Source organism: Calypte anna, chromosome 6 (assembly GCF_003957555.1).
Source record: "Calypte anna isolate BGI_N300 chromosome 6, bCalAnn1_v1.p, whole genome shotgun sequence".
NCBI classification, from domain to species: Eukaryota; Metazoa; Chordata; class Aves; order Apodiformes; family Trochilidae; genus Calypte; species Calypte anna.
The window spans coordinates 32,009,735-32,036,794 of record NC_044252.1 but is presented as its reverse complement, the minus strand read 5'-3'; the positions used below and the strand labels follow the sequence as shown (position 1 = coordinate 32,036,794).

Below are 27,060 nucleotides of genomic sequence, written 5' to 3'. Positions count from 1 at the left end.
CCAAAAAAACTGGGAATACCTCAGCAATATATTCCCCAGCAGCCTATGGAAATATTCCCCAGCAGGCTGTGGTCTTGTGATACAGCTCCAGCTACCAGGCTCCAAACTTTCACCAGACAGGGCCCATAAGAGGTTTTTAAAGCCTCTGATGTTTTGAAAAAATCACCAGAATAAATCAACCAACCAATCCCCTCCACCAAACCTTTGCTCCTTGCTCCAGCATATGGAGCTTTGCTCCTAACTCAAGAAACTGGTTGTTAGAATTACTTTAATATGGGAAAATCCTCAGGAGCAGCTGAACTGGTTTAAATGAAACAGCCATAAATAAGCCCTGGGGCAGGCACCCAGCAAAGAGAATAGTTCACAGTCATTAAAGATGTGCATGACAACAGGAGGGTTTTAGCAATTTTAACTGCAGGCAGCACTCAAAGATCTGCCTACAATATCTGAAATTCCTCCTTTCTCTTCTCCCAAAGGCAGGCAAGGGCTGAACCCTGCCAGTGCAGTGACACAAACACTTAGTGCCACCTCACTGTGTCACCAGGCATCACTTTCAACTGAAGATGTGGCAATTTGGCACCTCACAAAGGTGCTTAAATAATAATTCACCCTTATAATTTCTCACATTTGGCCTGTTAAGAGGTTGGTTAGAAATGATGCCAGCTGCCAAACAGGTATCTGTGAATAGCCCCAATAAATCTGGCTGGGTAAATATCTGTGTTGTGGACAGACACATATATGTGTTCATGCATCTATCTAGGGCTGGAATTAATTTATCAGACATGCAGTAAGTACTAAAAAAACCCTGCTTTTTGTGAGGCTGGCTGGCAGGCAGGGCATGAGGGATTAATTAGTTGTAACAAACAATAGGCTGGCTGGGAGCTGGGATGGAGAAAGAGGAGGAAGGGAATGTGTGATCTGCCCTTTGGCTGAGCAGCTGGTACTGATCAGCCCCAGCTTTGAATCAGAGTTGCAGGCAAAGGTTAGAAGGACATGGGCTTGGTGCTAATTCCTGAAGGTGGTGAGGATACAGATATCTTCAAGCTGGGAAATATCACTGGAGAAGGAGGAAACCCTGTTGATGCCAGTGGGGTTGCAGTGTGGGAGGTTTGGAATGGTTTAGGTTGGGAGGGAGCTCAGAGCTCATTCCTCCAACCTCCCAGCCATAGGCAGGGACACCTCTCATCCAGACAAGGATGCTCAAGGCTCATCCAACCTGGGCTTGGACACCTCCAGGAAGGGGACAGCCAGAGATTCCCTGGGCAATCTGTTCCTGAGTCTCAGCATCCTGGTACTAAAGAACTTCTTCCTAATATCCAGTCTAAACCTATTCTCCTCCAGTTTAAACCCATTTCCCCTTGTCCTGTTGCTGGATTCTTATGAAAAGTCCCTCTCCAGCTTTCCTGTAGGTTTCCTTCAGGGGCTGGAGGCAGCTCTAATGTCCCCCAAACTCTTCTCCTCTCCAGGCTGAACAATCCCAGCTCCTTCAGCCTCTCCTCAGAGCAGAGCTGCTCCAGCCCCTGGATCATCTTTGTGTCCCTCCTCTGGACTCATTCCAACAGATCTGTGTCCTTCCTATGGTGGGAACACCAGAACTATTTTTAATACTTAATCCAGATATTAACTAAAGATATCAGCCTGCCTCCTTGCCCTTTAAATGGCTCAGAAATGAAGTGGCACTGGGTCATCCTTGGAAGGTAAACAGTGGGACTGAGAGGCTTCTGTATATACATATTTCCATTTTCCAATTCCATCCTTGTTTGTCTAGGCCTCTATCCAAGATCCATACAAATCAGTGGAAAGAGCCTTGTTAACATCAAAGGTTTTCTTTTATAAGGCTTTTAATAGAGTTTGATATATGTTGTCTCAGCCCCCATCTGTGGGGCAGACACCTGAAGATGGTTTTTTTTTTAGGAGTCTTCATACAAACAGCAATTTACCCCATAAACAGCTCCACTTATGGGGCTGGGATCCCCAGCAACACTTCCCAGTGTTGCCCAGTGCCCTGGGATGTGACACAACAGTTGTCACTGCCACTCCTATCAAGCCCAAATTAACCTCAATTAAATCTGTAATAATTTTGAAGTGATTTTCAAAACTTACACTTCTTATAGAAGCTTTTGTGCTGACCATGCACATTCTGACTGCCTTCAGAAAGTAGAAAAGTGATGTTTATTTTAATGGCAGTGCTCAGAAAGGGTTTTAGTGCACATTTATTCTGTATTTCACAGGTTTTCCAGTGTCTGATCTCTTAAACTCATTATTTCCTTTGTCTTGTCTTACCTGTTGCTTTCTCCAGCTTGAAACTCTTCAGCTGCATCATTGTTTTCTTGCTCCATTTTTTCCCCTTTTTTGGTAATGTTTCCAACTGTTTAACTATATAGTTCTTAAATGTTCTGGTTTGAGGTGTGGGGTTGTTTTTTTTTTTCATTTACATGTGCCCCAGGAATCTTTTGGATGGGTCAAGATCTCCCTAGACCAAGTGTCTGAGGAGAAGTCAGTGAGGGAAGGCAAAAAGTGGATAAAATGGTCAGAGCACTGAAAATCATCTTGCAGAAAGAATTTGGATGTATCAAAATAGACTGATAAACACAAACTGAGGCATTTGTGAGATAGTGGAGATATCAGTGAGTGCACGGGGGGGAAAACCTGGATCACAGAGATGTTACTCAGGAATAACTGGAAAGGTTTTGTTGTAGAATGGTGATGGAGACCTGAGGAGTTCAAAACCTGAGAGGTTTATGGTATTACTGGCATTTGAATGATGAATTGGTTCACCAGGAAGAAGATAAGAGCAAATGATGTACAGAGACATTGAGCTCAGAGCTGGAAGGACTTAGGAGGAGGTCACCAGGATCCATCAGGTTGCTCATTACACAGGAGGAAACAGAGGAGGAAAAGGTAGTCTGTGAATCAGCAAGGCTTGCCAAAACTGTGGTTTTGGATGGGATTCTTCAGAGAAAAGATGGAAAAGGGTGAGAAAACAGACAAGCTGGGGGCATACCTAGCCAGGAGGAAGTCTGGGAGCAAAGGGAGCCCTCAATGTCAAAGCTTCCCAAAGATATTTGAAGCCCAGGGTGTTGAACTTTGCTGGCAGGTTGGAGATGGAGTGATGGCTCAGAGCTCTGGCTAGGAAGAAATAATTAAAAAGGTTGGGAAGGTGCTTTTGAGTGGAAGGTGAGGGCTGGAAGCTGAGGGGCTGAGGGATCAGAATGGGTCTGGGAGGGAGTGGAGGCAGCAGCCACGTTGGGCAGGGAGCTTGGAGGGAAAGGTGGGGGGAGAAATGGGGCAAGAGATGGGAAAATAGAGATTCAGAGAGGACAAGAAACAGGCTTTTGGGTAGGGAACTGAATTGGAGGGGAAAATGTAAGGTGGGGGATGTCTGTGTACGTGGGCTGGTGTTTAAGAGGAGGCTGTCTGGTGGTCAGTGATTTATATAGGAGTTAAGAAATAAGCACAGAAGTAGCCATAGGCTGCTGTTTTCTAGCCTATTGGTGTCCTCTCTTTTAAATCTCGTAGCTGGCTTCCCTTCTGAGAAGCCCAGAGAAAGTGGAACCCTCCTGTGACCCAGCAGGTACGTTGTAATTTTAAAGCTTTTGCTTGAACTCCTTGTCCTAGCATCTTTTAAGGACCAGCTCATTGGTCCCTGGATGTATATCCCATCAATGTTAATATGACCTCTGTCACATCCTAATTGCCAGATGTGACAAGGAAAGCTGAAAACATGTGGCTTTTAATGAGGTTGCTTTCATCTACCAGCTTCTATTCTCTTGTAGAATTATGAGAGGTAGCCCAGCCATTCCCTTTAAGAGCCCATTTTTTACAGAATGTCATAACAAAAGAGGACAAAAGATGACTAGGAATGAATAATGAGAAATGCCTTCAAAATTGGCCCAGCCTTTTTGATTAACATCTTTCCTTACCTGTGGCTTCACTGAATAATGTAACACAAGAAAAAAAATGATAGCAGAATAAACACATTTGATTATGCTAGGGGAAACTCTGTTCTACAATAATCCTTCCAGCAGCTTTCCCTGAATTCCAACTCATTTTTAAGGTGAGAAAAATATCTCTTTTTAAAAAGGGATGGTTGTAATGAATAGAGTTTAATAGTAGGAACCCAATTCTAGACTTCTGAAATGCCAGCATCTTACCAGCCCCTTGTTATTTTAATTCATTCTTGGTTTTTAATGTTTAAATTCTCTGTTCAGTGAGCTGGCTAGACACCTCAATCCCATGCTTCACAGTCAAATTTTACTTAATTCTTTTTGCTTTGGAATGAAAATCTCTTGGCCATGTGAACAAAGAATCTGCCAAAAAGGTGGAGTAGTGGAAGGTATGGAGCAGAAGCAGCAATGTCTTGGATTTTCAACATCTGAGCCTTTCCTTCCTTGGGTTTTGAACCTTGCCCAATTCCTTGTCTTTTAAAATCAGAGTACCAAAGGATTTCTTGTCTGGGTAGAGAGCTAAGATTTAGTTGTCATCTTCACACACAGTGGCTGCTTGTTCTTGGAGTATTCTTATCCAAAGGATGCATCAGGTCTGGTCCTCTTGTCAGGCTTGTGGTGAGGTTATGTCCTCTGGTACTGCTTGGTTTATAAACCAAGGCTTTCTGAAATGAACATATAAATATCTGCCTTTAACACTGGGATTTGGTTACTTAAGAACAAGCTCTGATGTAGCCAAAATTATTTAATATTTAAGCTCTAGTGATTACAGATGCAAAATGCTCCATGGGCTTTGCTCAGCTTCACCAAGAGAAAGCAGAGGTGATGGGAATAACCACCCAGGTTAGGAATAATCACCTTTAATCCTTCTGGGAGCCACCTTGACAGACACTTTGGTCCTGTTCAACCCACTCAGCCATCAATCAAAGACACCACTTGAGTTTCCTTTATTTCTGCATGGGATTTCATTCAGGGGTGTTCATGGCCATCATATCTTTGCAGTTACATCTCCACTCAAGAATTTTCTTCTCAGTAACCTGCCTGAACACACTGTTCAGTTCCAGGCAAGACTGAAGTGCCCAGACAATGGAATAAAGGGATTTAGAGGACACTATGGCCAGCCACAGGACAAATCTCCAATGCTGCTGCTGGCTGAGTATTTTCCTGATGAGGATTTCTCCTCCCAAGCCACAGATAATGTTGATTATTGAGCACCTCAGCTGCCTCTTTCAGGCTTGCCTAACCTTTCTCTGCCTATTTCTGCTGAATTTAGGAGATTTCTAGAGTGGTTTTTGCCTATCTGATCAAGTAACAGGTAGCACCTACATTAAACCTCTCTGAAACACACTGCAATGTTCATTTATTGCTTCTGATGCAAACCCATTTCTAATTCCCTTGCAGCAGAACAGAAGGAACATTTATGATTCCAATCCCCTGTGGTTTAATCATCCAAGTATGGGGAAGGGCAGGGGGTCTGCTGTGAGCTGGAAGGGATGGAGCCCACCAGAGAGGAGGAGCAAGGAGCATTTTATTCTTCCTGTAGTCACCAGGCAGTGCTAAATCAGCTTGACAAGTGTAAGAGGAAACCTGTTTCCCTTTTCTATCCATAGCTAAAAATGGAAAAAAAAAAAAAAAAGGTGAGAAAAACAAGAGAGGGAATGAAGAGATGCCAGATGGTGACTCTGAGAGTCAGAGTGGTGATGAAGACATCAGAGGAAATATGTGGGGAACTTTGGAGCTGTTAATCTCTCTAGCTGGTTTGAATTAAATTACAAAAGGGTAGTCTGGTGAGATGCTGATAGATATCTAAGACCTCTTCTGGACATGAAATAGTTCCCTTCTGGTGGGTAATATACTTACATTGGCAAGCATGGATTCATATCATGTTATTATAGGCTAAAAGGATAAAGATAAGGGTTTCATTCCTTATTTCCACTGACCTACATCATTGTTCTGATCAAAAAGAGTCTTTTAAGTGGCTTTTTGGTTCTGGAGGGGTGTTTAAAGGAGGTGTCTTATAAATGGGAATCAGGCCCAATGCACTGTAAAACATCATTTACAGGAATGCCTTGTAAAACGTTCTGTGAGGTACTGCTCATGGGGCAGAGCTGGAGGAGGATATCTGAGTCCTGCCTTAAGAAGAGGGAATTATTTCCTTTTCCAAACCATGACTTAGCCCCAGATCTGCATTAGGGCTGGATCCAGTAAGGCTTGATATTGCCCAGCCCAGCTGGTGAAATATGGGAACTTTTTAGGGGGGGAATAATTAATCCTTTGTGCCAGCTGGATGCTCTGCTTTGATTTCTTCATCCGTGGTGCATTTTCCAGTGGGATTCCTGTGCTATCCTGAGGTTCGTGACCCCCCCAGTGAGCCCAAACCCCACTCACAGACCTGTTCCTAGGGACAGAATCCCTCCTGAATCTCTCCTTGAGGTTCATTCTGCTCCTCTGTTTTTTAGACTCCTTTTCATCATTTTTTAATTCCTTTTTTATTTGTTGTTGGGTTTTTTTGTTGTTGCTTTTTTGTTCAGTTTTGTTTTTCAGTGAGGGTACTCACATTACAACCCAGGCCTGGATATTATTTTCTCAAGTCTTCAAGATTTAGATGCTTCATGAATTTTAACTTCTCAGGGGTGCAGCATTTTGCACATAGTCCTTTAAAGGAAAGAATACAGCTCTGAAAGGGGAGTTCTTAAATGCTTTCAGGACTTTTGGGTATATCCAAAGAACTTCTGGCTAATTTCTATGTGCACTTTGCCAATTTTTTATCCCTTCAGTAAGGCTTTTTTCCACTATTTGGGATTTGAAATGAATGAGCCACCTTTGATTTCCTCAGTTCTGTCAAGCTGCATGTGAATCAACCACATAATTAAAAAAAACCAAAACACATCAAAAAGAAAAAATAAGTGAGAAGCAAGCAAGCCAACTGGACTTATTTTTTGTCCTTTATCCTGCTGTAGAAAACACAAACTGATTCCTTTTTCAGGGTTGGGAAGGAGCACAAAGTTTGAGTCCAGATTAATTGTAACCACACATCTTCTGAAATCATTCCCTCAGCAATAGCTCCAGGCACTTTGCTGACTTCTGTGCTTGATGAGAAGTGTTTGTTTTCATTCATTCCTCTTCTTATTTCATATGAAATAATAACAACACCAGATGCAATGTTAGGAAAAAAACCACCCAAAAGTCCAAATATTTAAAAGCCTGAACTCCCTGCTAGAGCAGCCACACCAGGTCTCCATAAAACTGAGACTTCCACTTTATGAAAGGTTTTAAACCCAAGCTGGATTGCTTTTAGGTATTTCCTGTCACAGGCTCTCTATATAGGTCAAATATTCAGCCCAGATGTGCAACCTGGAGGATGGGGAGGCAGCAGCTGGGATCAGCCCATGCAGGATGAGAGCTCACAAATAAACTCTGAGGCTTGGGCAGTGGTTCTCATCCTCTCAGTGATCATAGAATCATAGAATTGGCTGGGTTGGAAGGGACCTCAGAGATCATCAAGTCCAACCCTTGATCCACTCCCCCTGCAGTTCCCAGCCCATGGCACTGAGTGCCACATCCAGGCTCTTTTGAAATATCTCCAGACACGGAGAATCCACTACTTCCCTGGGCAGCCCATTCCAATGCCTGATCACCCTCTCCAGAAAGAAATTCTTTCTAATATCCAACCTGATGTTCCAAGGTTGTGGGCAGCAGGAGGTGCAGTAGGAGGAGGGATGTTCATTTTAAGGAGTATGAGCAAATCTGGGTGCTGGGGTATGATGGTTGGCTGGGCAATATCTGCTGCAGTTCACAAAGCAACAGGTGAGGAATTACTGCTGGGAAGATTCAGAGAATTCAGAATTAATAAACTGGGTTGGGTTGGAAGGGAACTTAAAGACCAACCTGTTTCAACCCCCCTGCCATGGGCAGGGACATCTTCCACAGCCCAGGTTGCTCCAAGCCCCATCCAACCTGGGCTGAGACACTGCCAGGGATGGGGCAGCCACAGCTTTTTTGTTAATTTCCTGCAAAACTGTAACTCTTCATTCCCCTTTCATTTAAAATGATTTCACTATTTAATTTTAAATTATAGGTAACAAAACCCAGTCACATTTCCAGATGGAAAGAAATAATGTTGTGTGGAATTCAGAGAGGGACTCCTGCTTGCAAAGCCAGGGACACCCCTACCAGACAGCTTTAACAGGAGGGAGCCTGGGATTTCTTTGCACATGTATGTGCTTTTATGAAGTAGCTCCTAGAACAGCAGCTGAGCCTTAGGATCACAGAATCCCAGACTGGGTTGGGTTGGAAGGGACCTTAAGGATCACCCAGTGTCACCCCCTGCCATGGTCAGGGACACCTCCCACAGCCCAGGTTGCTCCAAGCCCCATCCAACCTGGGCTGAGACACTGCCAGGGATGGGGCAGCCACAGCTTCTCTGGGAAACCTGGCACAGGGGCTCAGCACCCTCACACCAAAGAATTTCTTCCTATTATCAAACCACTATCAACCTTTGTTCAGCTTAAAACCATTCCCCCTCATCCTTTAGCTGCAAGATGCTCCTGTGATACTCACCTCCCACTGCAGATATAGACTGTTCCAATCCTGCATTTTGTTGGTAAATGCATATTTTTGGGTTTAGTCATGAAAAAATGAAAGCTGACATTTCAGCTCACTGCTAAGATGACAAATAAGTGTCTGCTGCCTGAAGGCACAGCTCATGCTACTTCCTCATGCTGGCTCTGAAGTTTCCTGGCTCCCATTGAGAGCTAAGCCAGCAAACTGAACTGGTAGAAAACAGCCAACTGGGACACAAGGAAATGAACAGCAAAGTGATTCTGACTTCATCCCTGGCTTCCTTGTGTTGGGCTTTGGACTACTGATACATCAAAGGAAGCTGCTGCATCTCTCTTGGTATAATTTTCCAAATATATTTTGTCCTATACTGAAGCTTGACTTGATGAGAAGTTGAACAGCTTTCAGTAATGCTGACCTGGAGGTGGTTCACTTCATTCTTCAAGTATCAATTTAGGACTTGGGGAATGGATGTGGGTATTGTAGATCTAATTTCATGGCTCATTAGTACTAATGAGACCTTTACAACCTCTCTGCTCCATGCATGTGGGCTTCTTGTGTGTGCCAAGGAGAGAGAGAAGGTGAAAACTGTTGGTAGCAGAGTGAAATCAGGTGTTTTTAGGGAACTGCTGAAGGCATTTATATTTATTTCACCACTAGGTCTCCTAGAGCCCCAGGTGTGGAATTCTGATCCTAATGATGGAGGATTCAGCCCTTCCCTCTGCCTCCCATAAGAATCCTTCCCTTGTGCCACCTGGGATCCCTTGGTTTGCTCCAGCATGGTGGCTCTGCTGCAAGAACCCTGAATGCTGGAAGAATTCTTGGTTGGTTTATATTTCCAGGGCCCAAAGTTATGGATGTTTTCCAGGTTATTTATGTTTAAGGAATTTCCTGCCTATGCCTTCCCTCTTTGCAACTGCCTGGTGACTGTTCTATACCTAACTCTGGATACATTTATTTCTATATAAAGTTTCATAGAGAGGGAGGTGGTTAATTGCATCATCAGCCAGTTTTATATTTATATTATGCAGTCATACTATTTTTGGAAAAATACAGGGGAACTGTTGAAGCAGTTAAACTTTAGCATTTTTCAGGTCTCATTTATTAAGCCAGGGTAATATCTGAAGTTTGTAGTTGTTTTCTGTCTTAATTTTGTACTTGCATTCCAAGTTTCAATGTTAATTTTTAAGGGCTAAAATTAACATCCTTATTGCAGGATCTTTGCTCTTGCAGTTGACTTCAGTGATTTGATCTTTTGAGCTATTTCAGGCATGAAGACACAGGGCAGTTAGGAGTTTTTAATGGTAATTTTAGTCTTATACCCTGGCACTCTGTGAGCATCTCAGGGTTTTTTTCTCCATTGTTTGGCTAAACCCAGTTTGGCTCTGAGAAAAAAAAAAAAAAAGGGTTTTCATTTTTGATGCCTGGACTCAGTTTTGTGGCTTTAGCTGGAATTACAGAAAGTCCTCATCCTGTGCTTCAGAAAAACATCAGAAGAGTCATTTGAAAATGAATAGCATGGAATTCAGCCTTAGTCAAAACTCATAATAAAAACTGAGAACTGAGATGGTGTTATTCAGGCTGTATATTTTTGGCCATTAAAGGGAATAATGTGTCTTTTTTTGAGTGACTAAATCCATGTATTTCCAAGCAGGGAAAGGGTTTACAAAGTGGGTTTACCTGGAAAACAAAGCAAGAAGGCTGAGATTAAAAAGCCCATTCCCTCCCAGAAGCTAAAAGGCTTTCAAACCAAAACTCCTTGGCTCAGAGGAGAAGCTGGTTGCAAAGAAGAGGCAAATTTGCTCACCAAAAGCAGCTCTGAGATAGCAGATGGGTGACATTTGTGGCAGCCTCAGTCAGGCTTCATCCTGACTTGAAGCCCATGGAAAAACATTTCCTCCTGGTTTAGGGAAGCTTTGGGTCAGATCTTTAAGTGAGGTGGGTTTTGTGGCTTCTAACCAGAAGTGTTTGTGGCTTTTTTTGGTTGGAAAAAAAACTTCAGCAGGAGCCATAAAGAGAAGTGGATGTTTCAGTGCTGTGCTAAATTCTGTTCTTTCCTTCCCAGAGAAGTCCCCAACCTCTTCAGCCCCTCTGCAGAGTTTACTGCTTGTTGCAGCTTTGATGCGACGTTAGAGAACAATTAATGTTGTCTTAGGATAGGATATTTTGTCATCTATTTAATCTTTTTTGAACATTTTTAATCTGGGACTCTATTTTAAATCCTATATAGGGGATTTGTTTCAAGTACACTTTTCTTGCTTTGTTCTTTCAGTGCCCTGGGAATGGGTTTGTAAGAAAAAGCAAATTAAACTCTGGGAGCTTGAAGAATCTTCAGCTTCCTCTTGTGCTCCAGTTCTGGGGTGCTTGGGGCTGGGAGCCTGATTTTGGGCCAGAAAAGAAACCAGGATGTATTGCTAGCAACATTTGGGATGTGTGAAATAAACCCCAGAAAGTCATGGACCTGGTTCCAGGGCAAAACTGGGCAATCCCAAGTATAGAGTGAGACTCCTGGACATCTGGGGGGGATTTCACACTTCCATGGTGACATTATCAAAGCAGAAAGATTTAGCTCTGCCACCTTCCCCTCAACCCCCCCTAAAATGCCCCCAGACTGTAAATACAAAAAGTTGGTTAGAAAATGAAGAAGTTTTTTAGTTTTGTTTGATTCAACCCTCAAAGACTCAATCACAGCAAAGCAACCAGAGGATATTTTAAGCAGGCCAGCAGAAATGTGCTTTTTTTGCTGTTATTTCACCTTTCAGGTGCAATAAAAATACTTTGCACACCCATGAGCTAAACATTACTTGAGAGACAGGAATTAGGCTGCCAGAGCTCTTGGAAGGTGAAGTTTTCATGGGAAAAGCTCTGAGGTTAGCTGATAGAGGAAAATGTATTATATTGACCACATTAAGATTTGTTTTCCTAGACTATCAAGCAATAAGAACAGCATGAATAGTATAATAAGCATCAAAGTGTTCATCCCCCCCTAAATATATGGGGTTTTGTGTGCTCATCCCACCTGTCCCACAGCTCCTTTGCTACTTCTCTGTTACCTGTTTCAGTGTTTTGCTTTATCCAGGTTTTGAAGTGAAAGGGGATTCCTACATATTTTAAAAAGACAAAGCTCCTAGAGCTGAAACCTTTAGAATCATAAAAACATAAACAGTCAGAGGACATTCAGTGTCAAGGAAACTGTCAGGTTGATATTTCAGCATTTCTAGACCTGAGGAGCACTGTCTGTGAGGAGTTAGATAAAAAGAGACTTTGGGGAATTGAAAAGGATTATAGGTATGGCTTTTAAAAATACAAGTGGAAAGGAAACATGATGCTTCTTTTCTTTTTTTCTTTCCATATTAAAAAACCCAAACATATTCCTAAGCTGATGGAAAATATTCTTTAAATAAAACAATAATTTGTCTGGGATGCCTCTGAGAGAGCAGTGCAGAATGATTTCCTAAATGCATCCTTATTAGATACAAAAGCTATAAAGGCAGCCTGTGCTTACCTGACAATCTTTATTTAGACCAGGAGAAAATAAAATAAATGAATAATTTAGCCAACAATGAGGAACTGAAGTGCTTTTCTTGCCTTCTTCATCCATACCTCTGATACTTCTGGAATTAATATATTTCTAATAATTCCTGCTAACACAGTTTTATCAGAAAGAACAGCAGAGCAGCTGCAGGTGTCAGGACAGCCAGGCTGGTTCTGCAGAGGGTTTCTGACCAGAGTTTTAGGTAAAGATGCTGGGGCAGCAGGACACAGAGCCAGGCTGAGACTGCAAGTTGAGTTGATGTTGGTTTGATAAAGGAGCTCAGGGAGATCAAGAAATATGGAATATTGCCTCATATAGGCAAAGTCTGAAGGGGATGGGCCAGGAAGAGAGAAATGTCCCCAACTCAGCCCCTTCCCTGCAACTCCAAGCTTGATGCTTGATTTTTGGTCTCCCTAAAATACCCTCCAGGTGTATTTTGTTAGGAAGTTGGAATGTACTCACTAGGTGGGTTTCAAAGCCACCTCTATTTTAGCATAATTTCTTTTCCAACTAGTGAAAGAAATGACCAAGTATAACTGGGTCATTTCCAGTTGAATCTATAAGGTATGAACTGCTCTGCTTCTTGATGCTACCCCATTTCTGTACCTTCTGCAAGTGTTCTTCAGACTAGTATGGACAACACAAAATCAGGGAGATAGTTGTTGACTGGCAGTTTGCATTGTTATATGGAAGATTTCTGAAATGAAATACATTAAAGCAATGCCTTTAAAAGTACAGACCTCATAAATGTCATATATTCCTGTATATTTTTCCAAAGTTAACTCTAGTAGCTTGAAGAAGTGGGGTCTAATATGTTCCCTTTCCTGATGGATGGAATTCATGTGCACAAGGAAAAGATGAATATCCCTAAACTGTCAAGAGTCAAATATTATGGCTGGAAATAGAAGGCATGATTCCATTTACAAGCAAAATGAAAGGTCTTTTCCTGTGGAAAACAGTACAAATTCCATACATCAAAGCTGCTGCAAACAATAGTCTTGATGACTCCAAGAACATCATCCCTGGGCAGAGCTGCACAGATGGAAACATCTAAAGGTCATTGGTCTTGTGCAGAGATTCCTGCTGCTCTGTTCCTGGCTTGGGATGGGCACTGGAGAAAGGGAAAGCTTTTCATTAATTTTCAGTCAAGTATTGGAGCAAAATACTCGATTTTTTTCACCAAGTTAAAAGAAAAAAAAAATTCTTTATGTGTTTGGTAAGTCAGGGAAGTGACAGCTTGAAGTTTGGTTCACTTCCAGAGAAAACCAGTTGGATGTTCTCCTACTAGTTATATAAATAACAGTAAAAAATAATTCCTGGCTGCTGTTGAATGAATGGCAAAGATCCTAAAGGCTTCAATTGAAATATCTTACTGCCTGGGAAGGCTGAGAAAGGACAGTGTGTTGCTAAAAACCTACTGCTCAGTTTTCATCAAAAATATTTATCCTTTGTAGATAACTCCTAGCTGCTCCTAGAGCCTCAGATTGCTTACAATGAAAAATATCTTTAAATTGAACATTTCATAATATTGGCCTCTTAATCTGATGTGTTCACAGACAATGCAAACAGCTCATCTTTTAAAAAATAAAGAGCAGTTAATCATGTTTAAATGAGATCCATACAAATCTGTTTGAGCCCATTAGTAGGCTTTGGTTTCTCTAGAAACAGAGATAATGCAGACAAATATATGCAAGCAATTTTTTTTTCAGCCTGTAAACCCCCATCCTGCATCTTAAGGAACCCTCCCTGAAGTCCACAGGCAACCCAAGATTATTGCAGTCTTCTAAGAAAGAAGTGGCATTTCCATTGGAACCAAACCTGCCCCACATCTGGGGTGATGGGTGTTTGTCATATCAGGAAACTTCAGCCAGGTCTGCTGGGCTCCAAAATAATGTTTCCTACAGGTTTCCTGAAAAAAAAAACAAAATAGGTGTCAGGAAAATAGGTGGAAAAGAGAAAGGTGGTGATGGATGGGAGTGTGGATGAGAGATCAAGCTTTGGTTGGCCCAAGCTTTGATGGAGCTGAGTGTTCACTTTGTGGGGAATATCTTATTTTTTTATTTTTTATTTTTATTTATTTATTTATAAACTCCAAGCAATCCCTGCAGGTTGCCCCTCATCCCTGTTAGGTGTGGGATAAACATTGAATTCAAGGTTATTTTATGACCCAAGGATGTAAAGCTTGCTTTCCTTTTTAGCTCAGACCTCTTCTGGGTGGCTCTGGGGAGCTTGGAAATGGTGATACTTTCATAGAGCAAAATCTACCAAGGTGGAAAAGAGTTTGCAGGATCAGACCATGAGATTCTTCCCAAACCTGTCTTGAGGAGTGCACTTGTTAAAGACAGGCAGGGAGTTCCCAGCTCTCCCATTTACCCCTGTCAGAGCCTGAGTAGGATGGAAGATGAAACACCAGAGAAAGAAATGCAATTAAAACAATCAGTGAAACAAACAAACAAAAATCCTCTGAGCTATCCCTTCCTCTGCCTTTCCTTCTCCAGCCTGTCTCTTCTCGGGTTTGGATAATTAGATTGGAAGCTCTTTGAAATGAGGATCTGTCTGCACTTTGTCTCCTGTGTAAGACAAAGATCACTGCTGGGACAGCAGAAAATGCATTAATATTCAGCATGCTGCTTTCCTGCAGCTGATGAAGATGGAATTTTGGCCCTAAAAACTTTCCAAAGGATGCACAAAGCAAGCTTGGTGTGAATTGCCAGGGTGTCATCTCTTTCCTGAGGGATTTTAGGCTGTAGAAGAGCACAGGAAAACTCAGAGCTTTGCCGGTCAGCTCCTGGTAATTCAAATTTCAGATGCAAGTTAGACATGGCCAGGCTGGGATTCTCAGCTCTGCACCCTCGTGGCATTTTGGATGAGGGATTAAAAACACCCATATAAGAGGGATGGAGGTCTTGAGCTTGGGGCTGAGCTCTCTGACACTTCTCCAGCAACTGCAGCCCAAACAAGATGGGTTTCAGCTTCTCTCCCAATCTGGGGACTGGAGGGATGGTCTAGAGCTCTTCCAAGTTCCAGGCTGTAGTTTGCTTCATCTCTGGCTAGCTTCTAACGTAATGGCAGCTGCTTTTCTTTCTTGAAGGCTTTGGAGACTGGAAAGTTGGCCTCTTGTTTCAAAATTTCCCTCTTTGTGCTTACTCCCAACCTCTGCAGAGCTGTGCAGCCCTCTCAGCAGATGTTGTTGTGCAACAGCAGGGCCTGGGACTGAAGTTTCCAGAACAGATTTTAATTAGAAACATCACTTGATACAGTAGCTTGGAATGAGTAAAGGGGAGAAAAAAATCAAAACAAGAAAAGAAAAAAATATATTGCAAAAAAAGAAAAATAAAAAGCCATTTTATTGACATTTTGTACTGATGAGCACTTGAATCATAGAATCACAGAAGGGTTTGGGTTGCAAGGGATCTTCAAGACCAGCCTGGATGCCCAGGGACACCTCCCACAGCCCAGGTTGCTCCAAGCCCTATCCAACCTGGGCTGAGACACTGCCAGGGATGGGGCAGCCACAGCTTCTCTGGGAAACCTGGCACAGGGGCTCAGCACCCTCAAATTAAAGAATTCCTTCCTAATCTCCAACCTAAATTTCCCCTCTTCAAGCCTGAAACAATTTCCCTTGTCCTCTCCCTACACACCCATGTCAAAAGCCCTGCCCCAGCTTTCTTGTAGGACCTTATATCCTTCAAATATTGGAAAGTTGCTATAAGGTGACCTCAGAAACTCCTTTTCTCCAGGCTGAACAACACACCCAAAGCATCAAGCAAACAGAAATAACTCTTGAGAGCCACTCACAACTCCAGATACTCACCAGATGTAAATCAGCATGGATTTCACCAGAGCTGCTGCCATTTCTCATGGACTTCACCAGGGTTTTTTTTTTAATTGTTGTAGTTTGTTGTGGGGGTTTTTTGGGGTTGTTGTTTTTTTTTTTTAATTACATTTGAATCAATCTTTTGTTTTGCAGATTGCCCTCCACTTGGTCTGGAGACATTAAAAATCACTGACTTCCAGCTCCACGCCTCCACAACCAAACGCTACGGCCTTGGGGCTCACAGGGGGAGGCTCAATATTCAGGTAACATCAATTTTCCTCCTAAGTGGGAGAAATGGCTCCAGGTTGTACTGTTGCCTGCAGAGAACCTTGGGATGGTTATTGGTTCTGACTGCTTTGTCAGCTCATGTAATTCAAATGAAGGGGAAACTCTGGCATTGCAGGAATGGGGGAGGTTGATGGATACCTTTGGATTCATGGGACTGGGCTAGGAAAAAAAAAAATAAAAATAAAACCCAGCTTGGTGTGCTGAGGGTGCAAAGCCAAAAAGGAGCAAGCCCAGAAGTTCTCCCTTCCCTGCTCCTGGGAAATCAGCCCAGCTCCCTTATTAATCAGGCTGGAAGGAAGCTCAGACAGCAAGTTGCTTTTTTGTTGTTGTGTTTTGCCAGGACTTAATGACAGTGGTTAATTGGAAGTGTGGTTTCATGTGAAGCCCTTGCCCTCAAGCAGCTTTTCAGAGGTAATGATTGTGTTACAACAAAAATGCTTCAGTTCACAAATCACTAGCATACAGCCTGGTTTTCTTGAATATTGCAGAAACAAATTCTATTTTCCCATTCCTTGTGTTTCTGTTTTCTGCTTTTAGTGATGTTTATTAATTTTAGTGATGTTATTAACTTCTGCTTTCCACTTTTAGTGATGTTTGCTGAACTGGAGTCTTCTTTACAATGTAAAAATGTTCCTTTTCATAATAAAACTCAAGATTTAGAACCCTAAGCCATAAATAGGATAGTAGAGATGAGCCAACAGAGAACAATCTCTGAAGTTAATTTCATTTATAAGTTACCTTTCATCAATAAACCCTCAGCTAGGTGTGGTTGTTGGGGTTTTTTTCCAGCTGAAGTGGTTTGAACTGAGGCTGGGATGAGGCAGGATGGGCTCTCATCACTCTCATGGTGCCCACTCAATATAATGGGGGGCACCTGCTGGAAGGAGGGATCATTCTTGGTTAAAATCCCACCATGCAAACTGGTTTCTCCTTTGCTTCACCTTCTTCTCTTGCCTCTGCATCTCTTTTCTTTTCTTGAGTGAGAAGTATCCTTTTTTTTAAAAAAAAATACATATTTTTTTATGAAATTAATTGATTTTGGTTCAAAGGCTCAGTGAAGCACTTTGCAGCTGGAGCGGAGTGGTTGTACTGGGGGGGGAACTGAAACCCCCCTTCCCAACCCAGTAGGAGATGTTTTGGGTTGGGTGAGATGTGAGGTCTCACCTGCAGCCCTCAGGTTTGATTTCATTTGAGGTCTGGCTGAGGCAGTTTGCTTCATGTCCTCTGCTAGGAGAAAAAGCCCTCAGGAATATAAAGAAAATATGCAGGTGGGTTCTGTAGGAATATTTAGTAATTTTATTATAGTTTTTTCTACATAATGGCATCAGACCAAGGCCTGTGATGTGAACCTCTGGATTCTATATTGACTCTGGTTTTCAAGCTGGTGTTAAAGTCCCATTTATTTAACTTCAAGGAATATTTAACTTCGTTTTGGGTCAAACCAGGAGTCCATCTAGGTTGGTGTTCTCTCATCACCACTAACACTGCTCTAAAATAACAATGGTAAATGCTATGGATGATGGATGGATGATGTTTCCCCTTTGTGCAGTCCCAAATCCCCAGTGGAAGCCAAGGGGAGAGTTTCTCCCATTCCCCCCTTCACTCCTTGGGGAGCAGCCGTGGCTCAGCCTGGAATGCTCTTGGGGCAGGAGGTTATTTTGCATTTTCTGCTGAGAATAAGGTCTCCATCTCTGCAACACAGAGGCTGCTGATCTCTGTGGTATCTCAGGTGAAAAGACCTCCTGTCCTGTGCAAATTGGGGCTTTAGTCTTCTTTGTTCAAAGGATGGTGTCATATTTTTGGGGTTCTTTTTGTTTTTTTCTCCTGTGACTGAAGGCTTTTTGATACAGACTTTTGTGTTGTCATTTTCTGGAGCTGTACAAAATCTCCATGTATTAATTCTCATTATTATCCAAAACCTTTCTTAACCTTGTCTGGGACAGGGACTTCACCTGCTCCCAGGGCTGTGTGAGGTTCATACCAATAACCCCACAGCACCTGGCTCATGGCAGTGACTTCTCTTCCTTCCTTTTCTGATTTAGATGCAGCCTTTTTTTTCCTGCTGCATCTTTGCTTATAATAAAAAATCCTCATAATCTTCAAATCAAAAGCTTTTACTGTTACTGCAGTTTCAGCTGTGTAGAGATACAGGAATTCCCTCAACCCCTTGACCAATTAAGAGTCATCCCTATGACTGACAGAGTTAAAAGTCTGACCTTGCAGTTGTTTTCTTTAGGTACTGCTTCCCTTGGAATTGCTAAAAATTAATTGCACTTTAAATTTCTTCAAACCCTCTTAGAATTTGCACATCTCTTCCATATCACTTGGGCTTCAGTGCTTAAATTTTCCTTTGAGTGAAGACTTCTGCATTTTGGTAGCAGTTAAAAAAATATGCTTATAACCATGAAGAGAGGTACTAAAGGGGATGGAAGTGTCAGCTGGGGATTGAGGTCCTTGGTGAGTTGTTTGGGGCTCAGAAGGGGAGGTTGGATCATGCTGGGGAAAGGCAAAAGGCACTGGGATTCAGGCAGCTGTGTTTTCATGCTGTTTAGTTCTGCACATGAAGCAAAACACTTGGCCCAAGCCAAAAAGCTCCAGCAGAGCACTGTGCTTAATAGAAGAGAAATTATGTGGACTGCTTCCCCCTGGCATGGGCTGGGTATCCCCACAGTGCCATCCCAATATTCCTGTAACTGCTGTGCTCCTCCTAGAAATAAGAAAACCTCCCCTCTCTACCCCTCTAAACCTCCTTATCCACTACAAAGTCAGCTGAGAAGCCCCAGGTCACTGGCACTACCTTAATTCCCAGAATAATGAAGCTTTTCAAGATTTTTTGTCTTCTTTTTATGTTATCTGAATGAATCAGGGGAGGGTCAGTTTTATTCCAAGGACTGGATAACACCACCTAGGATCTGCTGCTCTTGTGACCTGGCAGGTGTAGGACTTGATTTTGCTCCCTGGATGAATTCCACAATCCCTGGATGAATGTGATGATCAAAATGGAGCCTCCTGAGGGTAGGAGCTTCTTGGGTTGCAGAGCATTTTGTGGTGGAGACCCAGGCTGCAATAGGGGCCCAACCACGAGTAATTTAATATACTCAGGAAAAATCCCAGCACCAAATAATGCTCAGTGAGATGCTCTGCCTTCAGTGATAAATGCCATCAGTGCTTGTCACTTGTACAGTAATCAGCAGTGCTTAAACCCTGAAATAATTAGGCAAATTGGGTTTCTTTTTCTTTTTTCCTGGCTGGAGAAATCCAGCTAGCACTGCAGACTAAGCAAGCAATGCTGCCATGTTCATGCAGACAGGATGGGGGTTGCTTTTTGTCTTTTCATTTCTTTTGAAAAGCTTCCTTATCAAAACACAAGCACAAAACAGAATTATTGAAGCTCTGCTGTCAGCTCCTGTGCTTTAATTCTCCTCTTTCCTCCTGGCAGTGATTGCTATAAATACCTCTAATGATTAATCCCTTTTTTTTTTTTTATTTTTTCCTCCCAAACATCCTATGGTAAAACAACCTTTGTGATCACCCTGCTGGCAAAGAAGACTTTAGAGCAGAAATGGTTTGATATTAGGTATATTTTTATTGCTCCTTTAGGTGATTTGTGGCAGAGAAGTAAAATCTTGTTCTTCATTTGAAAGCAGTTTAGCAGCAGGATCTTTTGGCCACAACAACCCCATGGGGAGCTCCAGGCTGGGCACAGAGTGGCAGAAAGGGACCTGGGAGTCTGGATTGCCAGGAAGCTGAACAGGAGCCAGCAGTGTGCCCAGGTGGCCAAGAAGGCCAATGGCATCCTGGGCTGGATCAGGAACAGCGTGGCCAGCAGGTCCAGGGAAGGGATTCTGCCCTTGTGCTCAGCCTCATTTCACTACATTTAATAATAATATATAAATATATGAAGTATATATAATAGATATATATGAATAATATATATATACTTTTGGAATAGTTCAAATTACATCCTATTTAAAGATGCATTGGAACCTTTTCTGGGAGAGGGCTATACCTCAGGTCAGGGATCATGGTTATTTTCAGATGTTTTCCCATTGTTCAGCTCTTCTGGAGAAAAATATCTTCCATTGTTGAGAGTTTTCCTCTCTCTCTTGCACCTTGACTTTTATACTGAGCTCACATTAAAACATCAGAGTTAATGACATGGAAGTGGGAGGCTTAATGTCAATTTGGCAGCTGGAGGAAAACAAGTTTTTAAGCTGCCTTCCCTCAGATTTGAGAATATCAGAAATTTGAGGAGCTGAATTTCTCTGCTTTGCAGCATTTCTTTCAGATGCCACCAGAACCCCCACTGGGACAGGGGATGAAGAGCTGGATCCTCTTGAGATCTGCACCCACCCAGTGCCCAATTTGGGGAAAAACTCTGTAAAGAGAGAGGCAGAAAAACTGCCATCTATCTCTGCCATCAGAACCCATTCCTTGCTGTAACTTCTGCTAGTACTGCCCTGTGGGAAGCTGAGAGAATTCAGAAAATTGAATTTTATCTTTTGTATCTGAATTTATCTTTATCTTTTATCTTTTTTATCTTTTGTACCTGAATGCACCGACTGAGACTACACAAAAAATATGCAATAACTGTATAGCAGAGCTTGATGGTCTCTCTTTAATATACACTTTACAAAGCTTTCCAGGCTCTCCTTTCATAATTTGGAAAAAATGAACATCCTTTCTTCAAGCTGCATGTGCTGGAATGATAAATCCACATTAAGCACGGATTAAATATCATAATTTAAGCTCAGGGAACCATGTGGAAAAATTGCTGTGCTCTTGAGGCAGTAGCCAGCTTGGTGTGAAACGTTTCCTGGGCTTTAGTAATAAGATTGACAGCACTTCAAGTCCTTAGATGTTAGGCTATGAATGCTATTTCAGATGTATTTGGCATAGAAATGATTCAAAATACTCTGCAGTTATTTCTTTGAAAATATTGAGAAGGTTGCTGGGTGGCTTTTTGCCAGCATAAACTGGGGTATAGATTGGTGGACAAGTGGAATACAGCTGGGTGCTCCTGAAATGTTTAACCTTTGCTTAAGGCTGGGATAGCCCTAGTGATTAAAATGAAGAATTCTGTGATTGAAAATAGGTGGGAAATGGTATTACTCTTTCCATACACCCTTCATTCTGCTTCCAGGGGAAAGGAAATTGCTCTGGCACTGCTCAGTATTCACATGGACTGGAGCTGACTTTTTAGGGACTTTCAGAACTCTGGAGATGATGTGGATAATTTGTTCTGGATAAAGGCTCTATCCACAAGCACAGATGAGCTGAACTGAAGCTCTAACTCCAATTTCTAACTCATGGTTTTTAGTTTTTAAAGGGATTATGCAGAATTCCCCTCCCTACTTCTAATAAGAATATATTTTGGAGGCTCCATGACAGCCTTGGGGGGCTCAAACTGGCCCCAGAGGAGTCAGCAGAATGCATGATGACCTCCTGTGTTCTTTTCCTTTTCCCCACGGAAGATCCTCAGTTTCTTGGTGCTGATTTATGAAGAGAGTTTTGCCTTGTTTTCAGGCAGGTGTTAACGAAAATGATTTTTATGATGGTGCTTGGTGTGCAGGAAGAAATGACCCATACCAGTGGATTGAAGTGGATGCTCGAAGGCTAACAAAATTCACTGGAGTCATCACCCAAGGAAGGAATTCCCTCTGGTCGTAAGTACAGCCTTAATTTTCTCTACAAGACCCTCAGCTTCCAGACCAAGGAATGAATGTTTTATCTTTTGGTTTCTCAAGGAAAAAGAATGGAAATATTTTGTGATATCAAGTAACTGACTAGAGTAAAAGGCAAAGTGGTTTTACACGTCATAAAACACATGTTTAAGGGTAGGAAGCTTCTGTAAGCATTATCTACATCTGAGAAAGGCATCAGCATGATTTTCTCAGGTTACATATTCATATTCACCTTGTCAAAATTCCTTGTGTCCAACTTCTTCATTATTTTCCTTGATGAACATGATCACTTCATCATCTTAAGAATAATCTTTGAGATTTCTTTAACGCATAAGCAATAATCAAATAAACTGTAATATCAGGAGCTGGATCAGGAAGAGCGTGGCCAGCAGGTCCAGGGAAGGGATTCTGCCCCTGTGCTCAGCTCTGGTGAGGCCACAGCTTGAGTCCTGTGTCCAGTTCTGGGCCCCTCAGCTCAGGAAGGAGATTGAGGTGCTGGAGCAGGTCCAAAGGAGGCAACTGGGCTGGGGAAGGGACTCGAGCACAGATCCTATGAGGAGAGGCTGAGGGAGCTGGGGGTGTTGAGGCTGGAGAAGAGGAGGCTCAGGGGAGACCTCATCACTCTCTACAACTCCCTGAAAGGAGGTTGGAGCCAGGGGGGGGTTGGGCTCTTTTCCCAGGCAACTCTCAGCAAGACAAGAGGGCAGGGTCTCAAGTTGTGCCAGGGGAGGTTTAGGTTGGAGATTAGAAAGAATTTCTTTCTGGAGAGGGTGATCAGGCATTGGAATGGGCTGCCCAGGGAAGTAGTGGATTCTCCGTGTCTGGAGATATTTCCAAAGAGCCTGGATGTGGCACTGAGTGCCATGGGCTGGGAACTGCAGTGGGAGTGGATCAAGGGTTGGACTTGATGATCTCTGAGGTCCCTTCCAACCCAGCCAATTCTATGATTCTAGGATTCTCTGTGAGCTGTTCCTGAGAGCAGAGGCCCAAATTTCTCTGTAGTGCAATGGGTGTGGAAGAGGTGAGAGCTGTAGATGAGGAATAGAGCAATCAACCAACAGAAACAGGAGATAAAAGGGGTGGTTTATTTTCTTTCCTGATCTTCATAGTGATTTTTTCAGTCTCTTAATTTCTCTTTTAATGTCACTGCATTATGTGAGCAAATAATCCCAATTGTGCTGCTCTGAGGATCCAGGAGATTCCCAGCCTTGGATCCTTTCTGGTCAAAGCTCTTAATTAAGAAAATAAATGTGCCAGGCAATCCAAAAAATACCACAATAGCTAGAAAAAAGAGAGGGGGTTGGTTTTTTTGTTTGATTGCTTTTTTTCCTTCTACGTTTTCATCTTCAGCCTTTTAAGTTCTTTTACCATTGCTGTGGGAGTGAGAACTTTTCTGGCAATAAGGTTTCTATATTTATTCCCTATTGCTCTGTGCTAGGTGGATATAATTACTGTAGCAAAGTCTTCTCCTCTCCTACATCCATGCCCCTGACATTCTGTTCCTATCAACACCAGTGCTGGGTTGCTTCTTCATCTTGTTTGGTTATTTTTAGGTCAGCTCCATTGCAAGTTTACAGCAGGACCTGACACTGTTTGAAGCTGGTATTCAAAGTTGTCTTGGGTTTTATTTTTGGTTGGTTTTTCTATTGCTGTATCTTGCTTTTCCCTTCTTCCCCCATGAAGAGTTGGTGGGCAGAACCTGCAGCAAGAGCAGGGTTAGTGCTAGGAAAGAAACCAGTTGGATTTGGAGAGAAACAGGCACGTTTTTGTCTTGTAGGAGCAAAGATGGTTTCAGCTGGACCAGGAGCACTCTGGGGCAGGTTAATGACTCCTTGAAAACATCTTCTGTCTGCCCAGGCTCTTCCCCATGGGAAGGGGTGACCTCCTTCCCTATCTCCAGCAAGGGACTTCCATGGAGGTCACTTTTCTGGTCAGGCTTTGATGATTTCCATCTCACTTGGCATCTCTTGATACAGCTTTGGTTGTGGGATTGGCTTCCCTGGAGCTCATCTCATTTTCTCTCTCTCCCCACATCAATTTTGTTTTGGAAAATACCTTTAAGGTTCTCAAATCCAACACTGCCAAATCCACCATGCTGAGGTACCACAGCAGATGTTCAGGTTTTTAAGAGTCCAGGCTGATGAAGCAGCTCTCATTTGAGCCAAGAGTTGTGTCCCTGAGACCTCCAGAATCTCAGCACTTGGGAACATCTTATCCAGGAAGAATTAATCCTCTTGTGGCATCTGAAAAGTCATCTTTTTGGTAGGACTTTCTACTCTAATTCCTTTAGCAGTCAAGGAAGTGTGAGGAAAGTAAAGCCATGAGATCCTGGTGTGAAGATGAGCTGGATGAAGGGAATCTGAAGCCAGACAGCTGTGGACACCTTGAGCTCAATGCAGAAGCTGCCTTAGGGAGGTGTCCAGAGGCACTGATGGAAGCTTTGGGACTTGTGGCAAACTGGAGAGCCAGCCCAGAAGAAAGAGGCTGGTAGGATATTTTTTGGGGGTATAGACATGTTCTTTTGTGACTGTTTTGCTATAACAGGCACTAGAGAGAGAGGGGACTCCTCAGCTTCCTCTAATGCTGAACTACTGACTGCAATGGCAGAAAAAAGGACTTTGATGTGCAAGTTTGTACAAAAAGATGACAATTTGTTGCCTGAGGCACCTCCCCAACTTCCTGAAGGGATGTGACAAGGATACAGTGCTTTCATGACAAACAGAGTGGTACATTGGAGAATAAATTATTTCAAGTAGGAGAGCCCAAAAACGTCCCTCTGATCTCTGCTCTATTAGAAGCAAAAGCCTGCCAAGGTTGAGAGACAGTGTAAGGTTTTTATTTAAACCTTGGAGACTTTCCCAGCAGTACATTTGAAAAATAAAAATAAAATCAAGGCACCAAGAGATGTGCTAAGTTCACCAGTGCTATTATGTGCTAGTGATAAAGAATCAGAAAAGAGGTTTTTTTAAATATTTTTCCTCTTTCTATTGAAAAAGAAACTTTAACCAAAAAAGTGGAAAAAAATTAGTTAACTGCAAGGTCTCTGAGCTGCTGCCTAGATCAGGTTTGTCCCTCTCCTCATCCCTTTATCTGCCTAATCCTGAGTCAGGGAGGATGTGTAAGATGACAAGGGAGGGCAGGCAAGGACTCCTGCAGCAAATATCATTGCTCCTGATTCCAGGGCTGCCCCACCTGAGTGTTTGCCTTTGATTCTTGTAATTTCCATGTTGTAGCCAGGACTGGTGGTGGTGGTGACAACTCTTTGCTCCTCTCTAGCAGCACTGGTGACTCTGGTTTGGTTTTGCTGATGGTTTTCCCCACTCAGAGGCACCCTGTTCACTTCCAGCCCTGTTCATGGGTGGCTTGGTTCTTTTTTTTTTGAGCTTTATAGGCAATGGATGAATTGAAGATTACACTTGATACAATTCAAAGAACACATAGTGGTAGGAACTGCTTCCCCTCTGCTATTCCACTCCCAATCTCACCTGGAAAATTGCTATTTCTTGTCTGTCTTCCCCAGGCAAAGCTTGTCTGTCTTGGCTCTTGTGCTTGAGACATGAGAATCTTGAACAGGAAGAGTCCAAGCTACAAAAAGAGCTCTGGAGAGCACAGGTGGCCTGACTGGAGTAAGAAGGAAACCATGTTTGGGGTGTAACAAATATTTGGATTGTTTAATCATTTCCTTTCTAAGGGAAAAACACTTCTGAGTCAAAGTTTGTGCTTGAACTGCCTGGCTGTGAATTCCATGAGGGCCACGTGAAATCTCATCTTTCTGCTTTGCTTTTCTCCACCTCTAATAAGAAAAAAAAAGGGGTTTGAGCAAGAACTGAATTTAAAGAGTCTTTCCTCCCACCAGCCAGAGAAAGCACATGGGCTCAGGGGTTGTTCAGGCACCTCAAGCCCAAACCTGAAATCATGGCAGAGTGCTCTTTGAACATCATAAATAAAAAAAAAACTGCTCAGATTACCCAGATTTGCAGATGGGGAATTTCTCAGATCAAGTGGGTCCCAGCTGCACAAATTTGGATTCCTTTTGGACCTTTATAATGAGTCTGTAAAATGCAGAGGTGCCACCAGTGTGGGTTGGTATGGAAAACACCTTGAGAGGGAGTAAATTATAATTCCTCTTGTACAAAAAAGATCTGGAGCTCAGAGCCTTTTTCTGATGAGCACAGATACCACCTTGCTTCCCCCTGATTATCTGGTGGTTGCAGATGGGCAGTGGGATTTTTTTTTTGCCTTCCTAGGTTGTATAAGTGAATTTTTAAATAGTTATTTTAGAATTATTTGAGTGGCAGAGCTGAGCTGCAGAGCTAAATATCTGAGGGAGAAACACACTGTGGGATTTTTCAATATTCCTGCCAATGCATCTTTGAGTTGTAGGAACCAAATACCTTTAAATCAGAGTTCAAGGCTGTTGAGTGGGACACTGGAAGCATCACTGTGGAACTGTGCCCTGTATTTAGAGCAGGGATGTGCTAGCTCAAAATATGCACTTGACAGAGGGGAAAGTGTCAGGGTTTAACCCTGGCCTGGCAATTAAACCGAGTAACAGATGCTCTCTATTAATCTCTCTCTCCTCCTTGATAAAGAAAGGAGAGAGAATAAGGGAGAGAGACTGATGGGTTGGAAACTGAACTACACAACTTTAAAGAAACAGTAATGATAAATAGGAAAAATTACTAAATATATACAAATATACAGGAAAATGGAAACCACATTCCTCCCTCCTTTCCCCCAATAACTCTCACGTCACCACCGAGGCTGCAGGGCAGCCCTGGGAAAGTCCAGGCTGGAATCCTGGAGTTGGCAGCAGTTGGGAACTGGAGGCAGGAACACACAGATATGGGCTGGGATGGATCAGGAGCACAGGCAGAGGAAGGGATGGAATCCTTCCAGGATGCCAGGTGAAGGAAGGGAAGCAGGAAAGGCAGGAAGGGCAGGCAGCTGGAAGCAGGAAATCAGGAAATCATGGCTTGGCCCTCATGATCCCTCAACTTTATACTGAGTATGAGGTGTATGGGATGGAATCCTCTGTTTGGTCAATTCTGGCATCTATCTTGTCTGTTCCTCCCCAAAGGAGGGCTCAGGTGGGACCTCTTTATTCCTTCTGGAGGGTAAAAGTTTTCCTCAGAGCTGAGCAGTGTCCTTGGCTCTGCACACCAGTCTCTAGCAGTAACTACAAACATCAAGTGTTATCAGTCCTAGAAGCACACACTGTCTGAGAAA

The 27,060-nt window shown here is 42.8% G+C and overlaps 1 protein-coding gene across 1 annotated transcript in view; it reads left to right on the top strand.

The window, feature by feature from the left end:
* CPXM2 (carboxypeptidase X, M14 family member 2) overlaps nucleotides 1-27,060 on the top strand; it is a 63,359-nt gene that overhangs the window by 5,277 nt on the left and 31,022 nt on the right. The window contains exons 3-4 of the mRNA XM_008491750.2: nucleotides 16,013-16,122; nucleotides 21,674-21,813. Coding sequence (XP_008489972.2) covers nucleotides 16,013-16,122; nucleotides 21,674-21,813 — 250 coding nt within the window. The remainder of the gene's footprint in view (nucleotides 1-16,012; nucleotides 16,123-21,673; nucleotides 21,814-27,060) is intronic.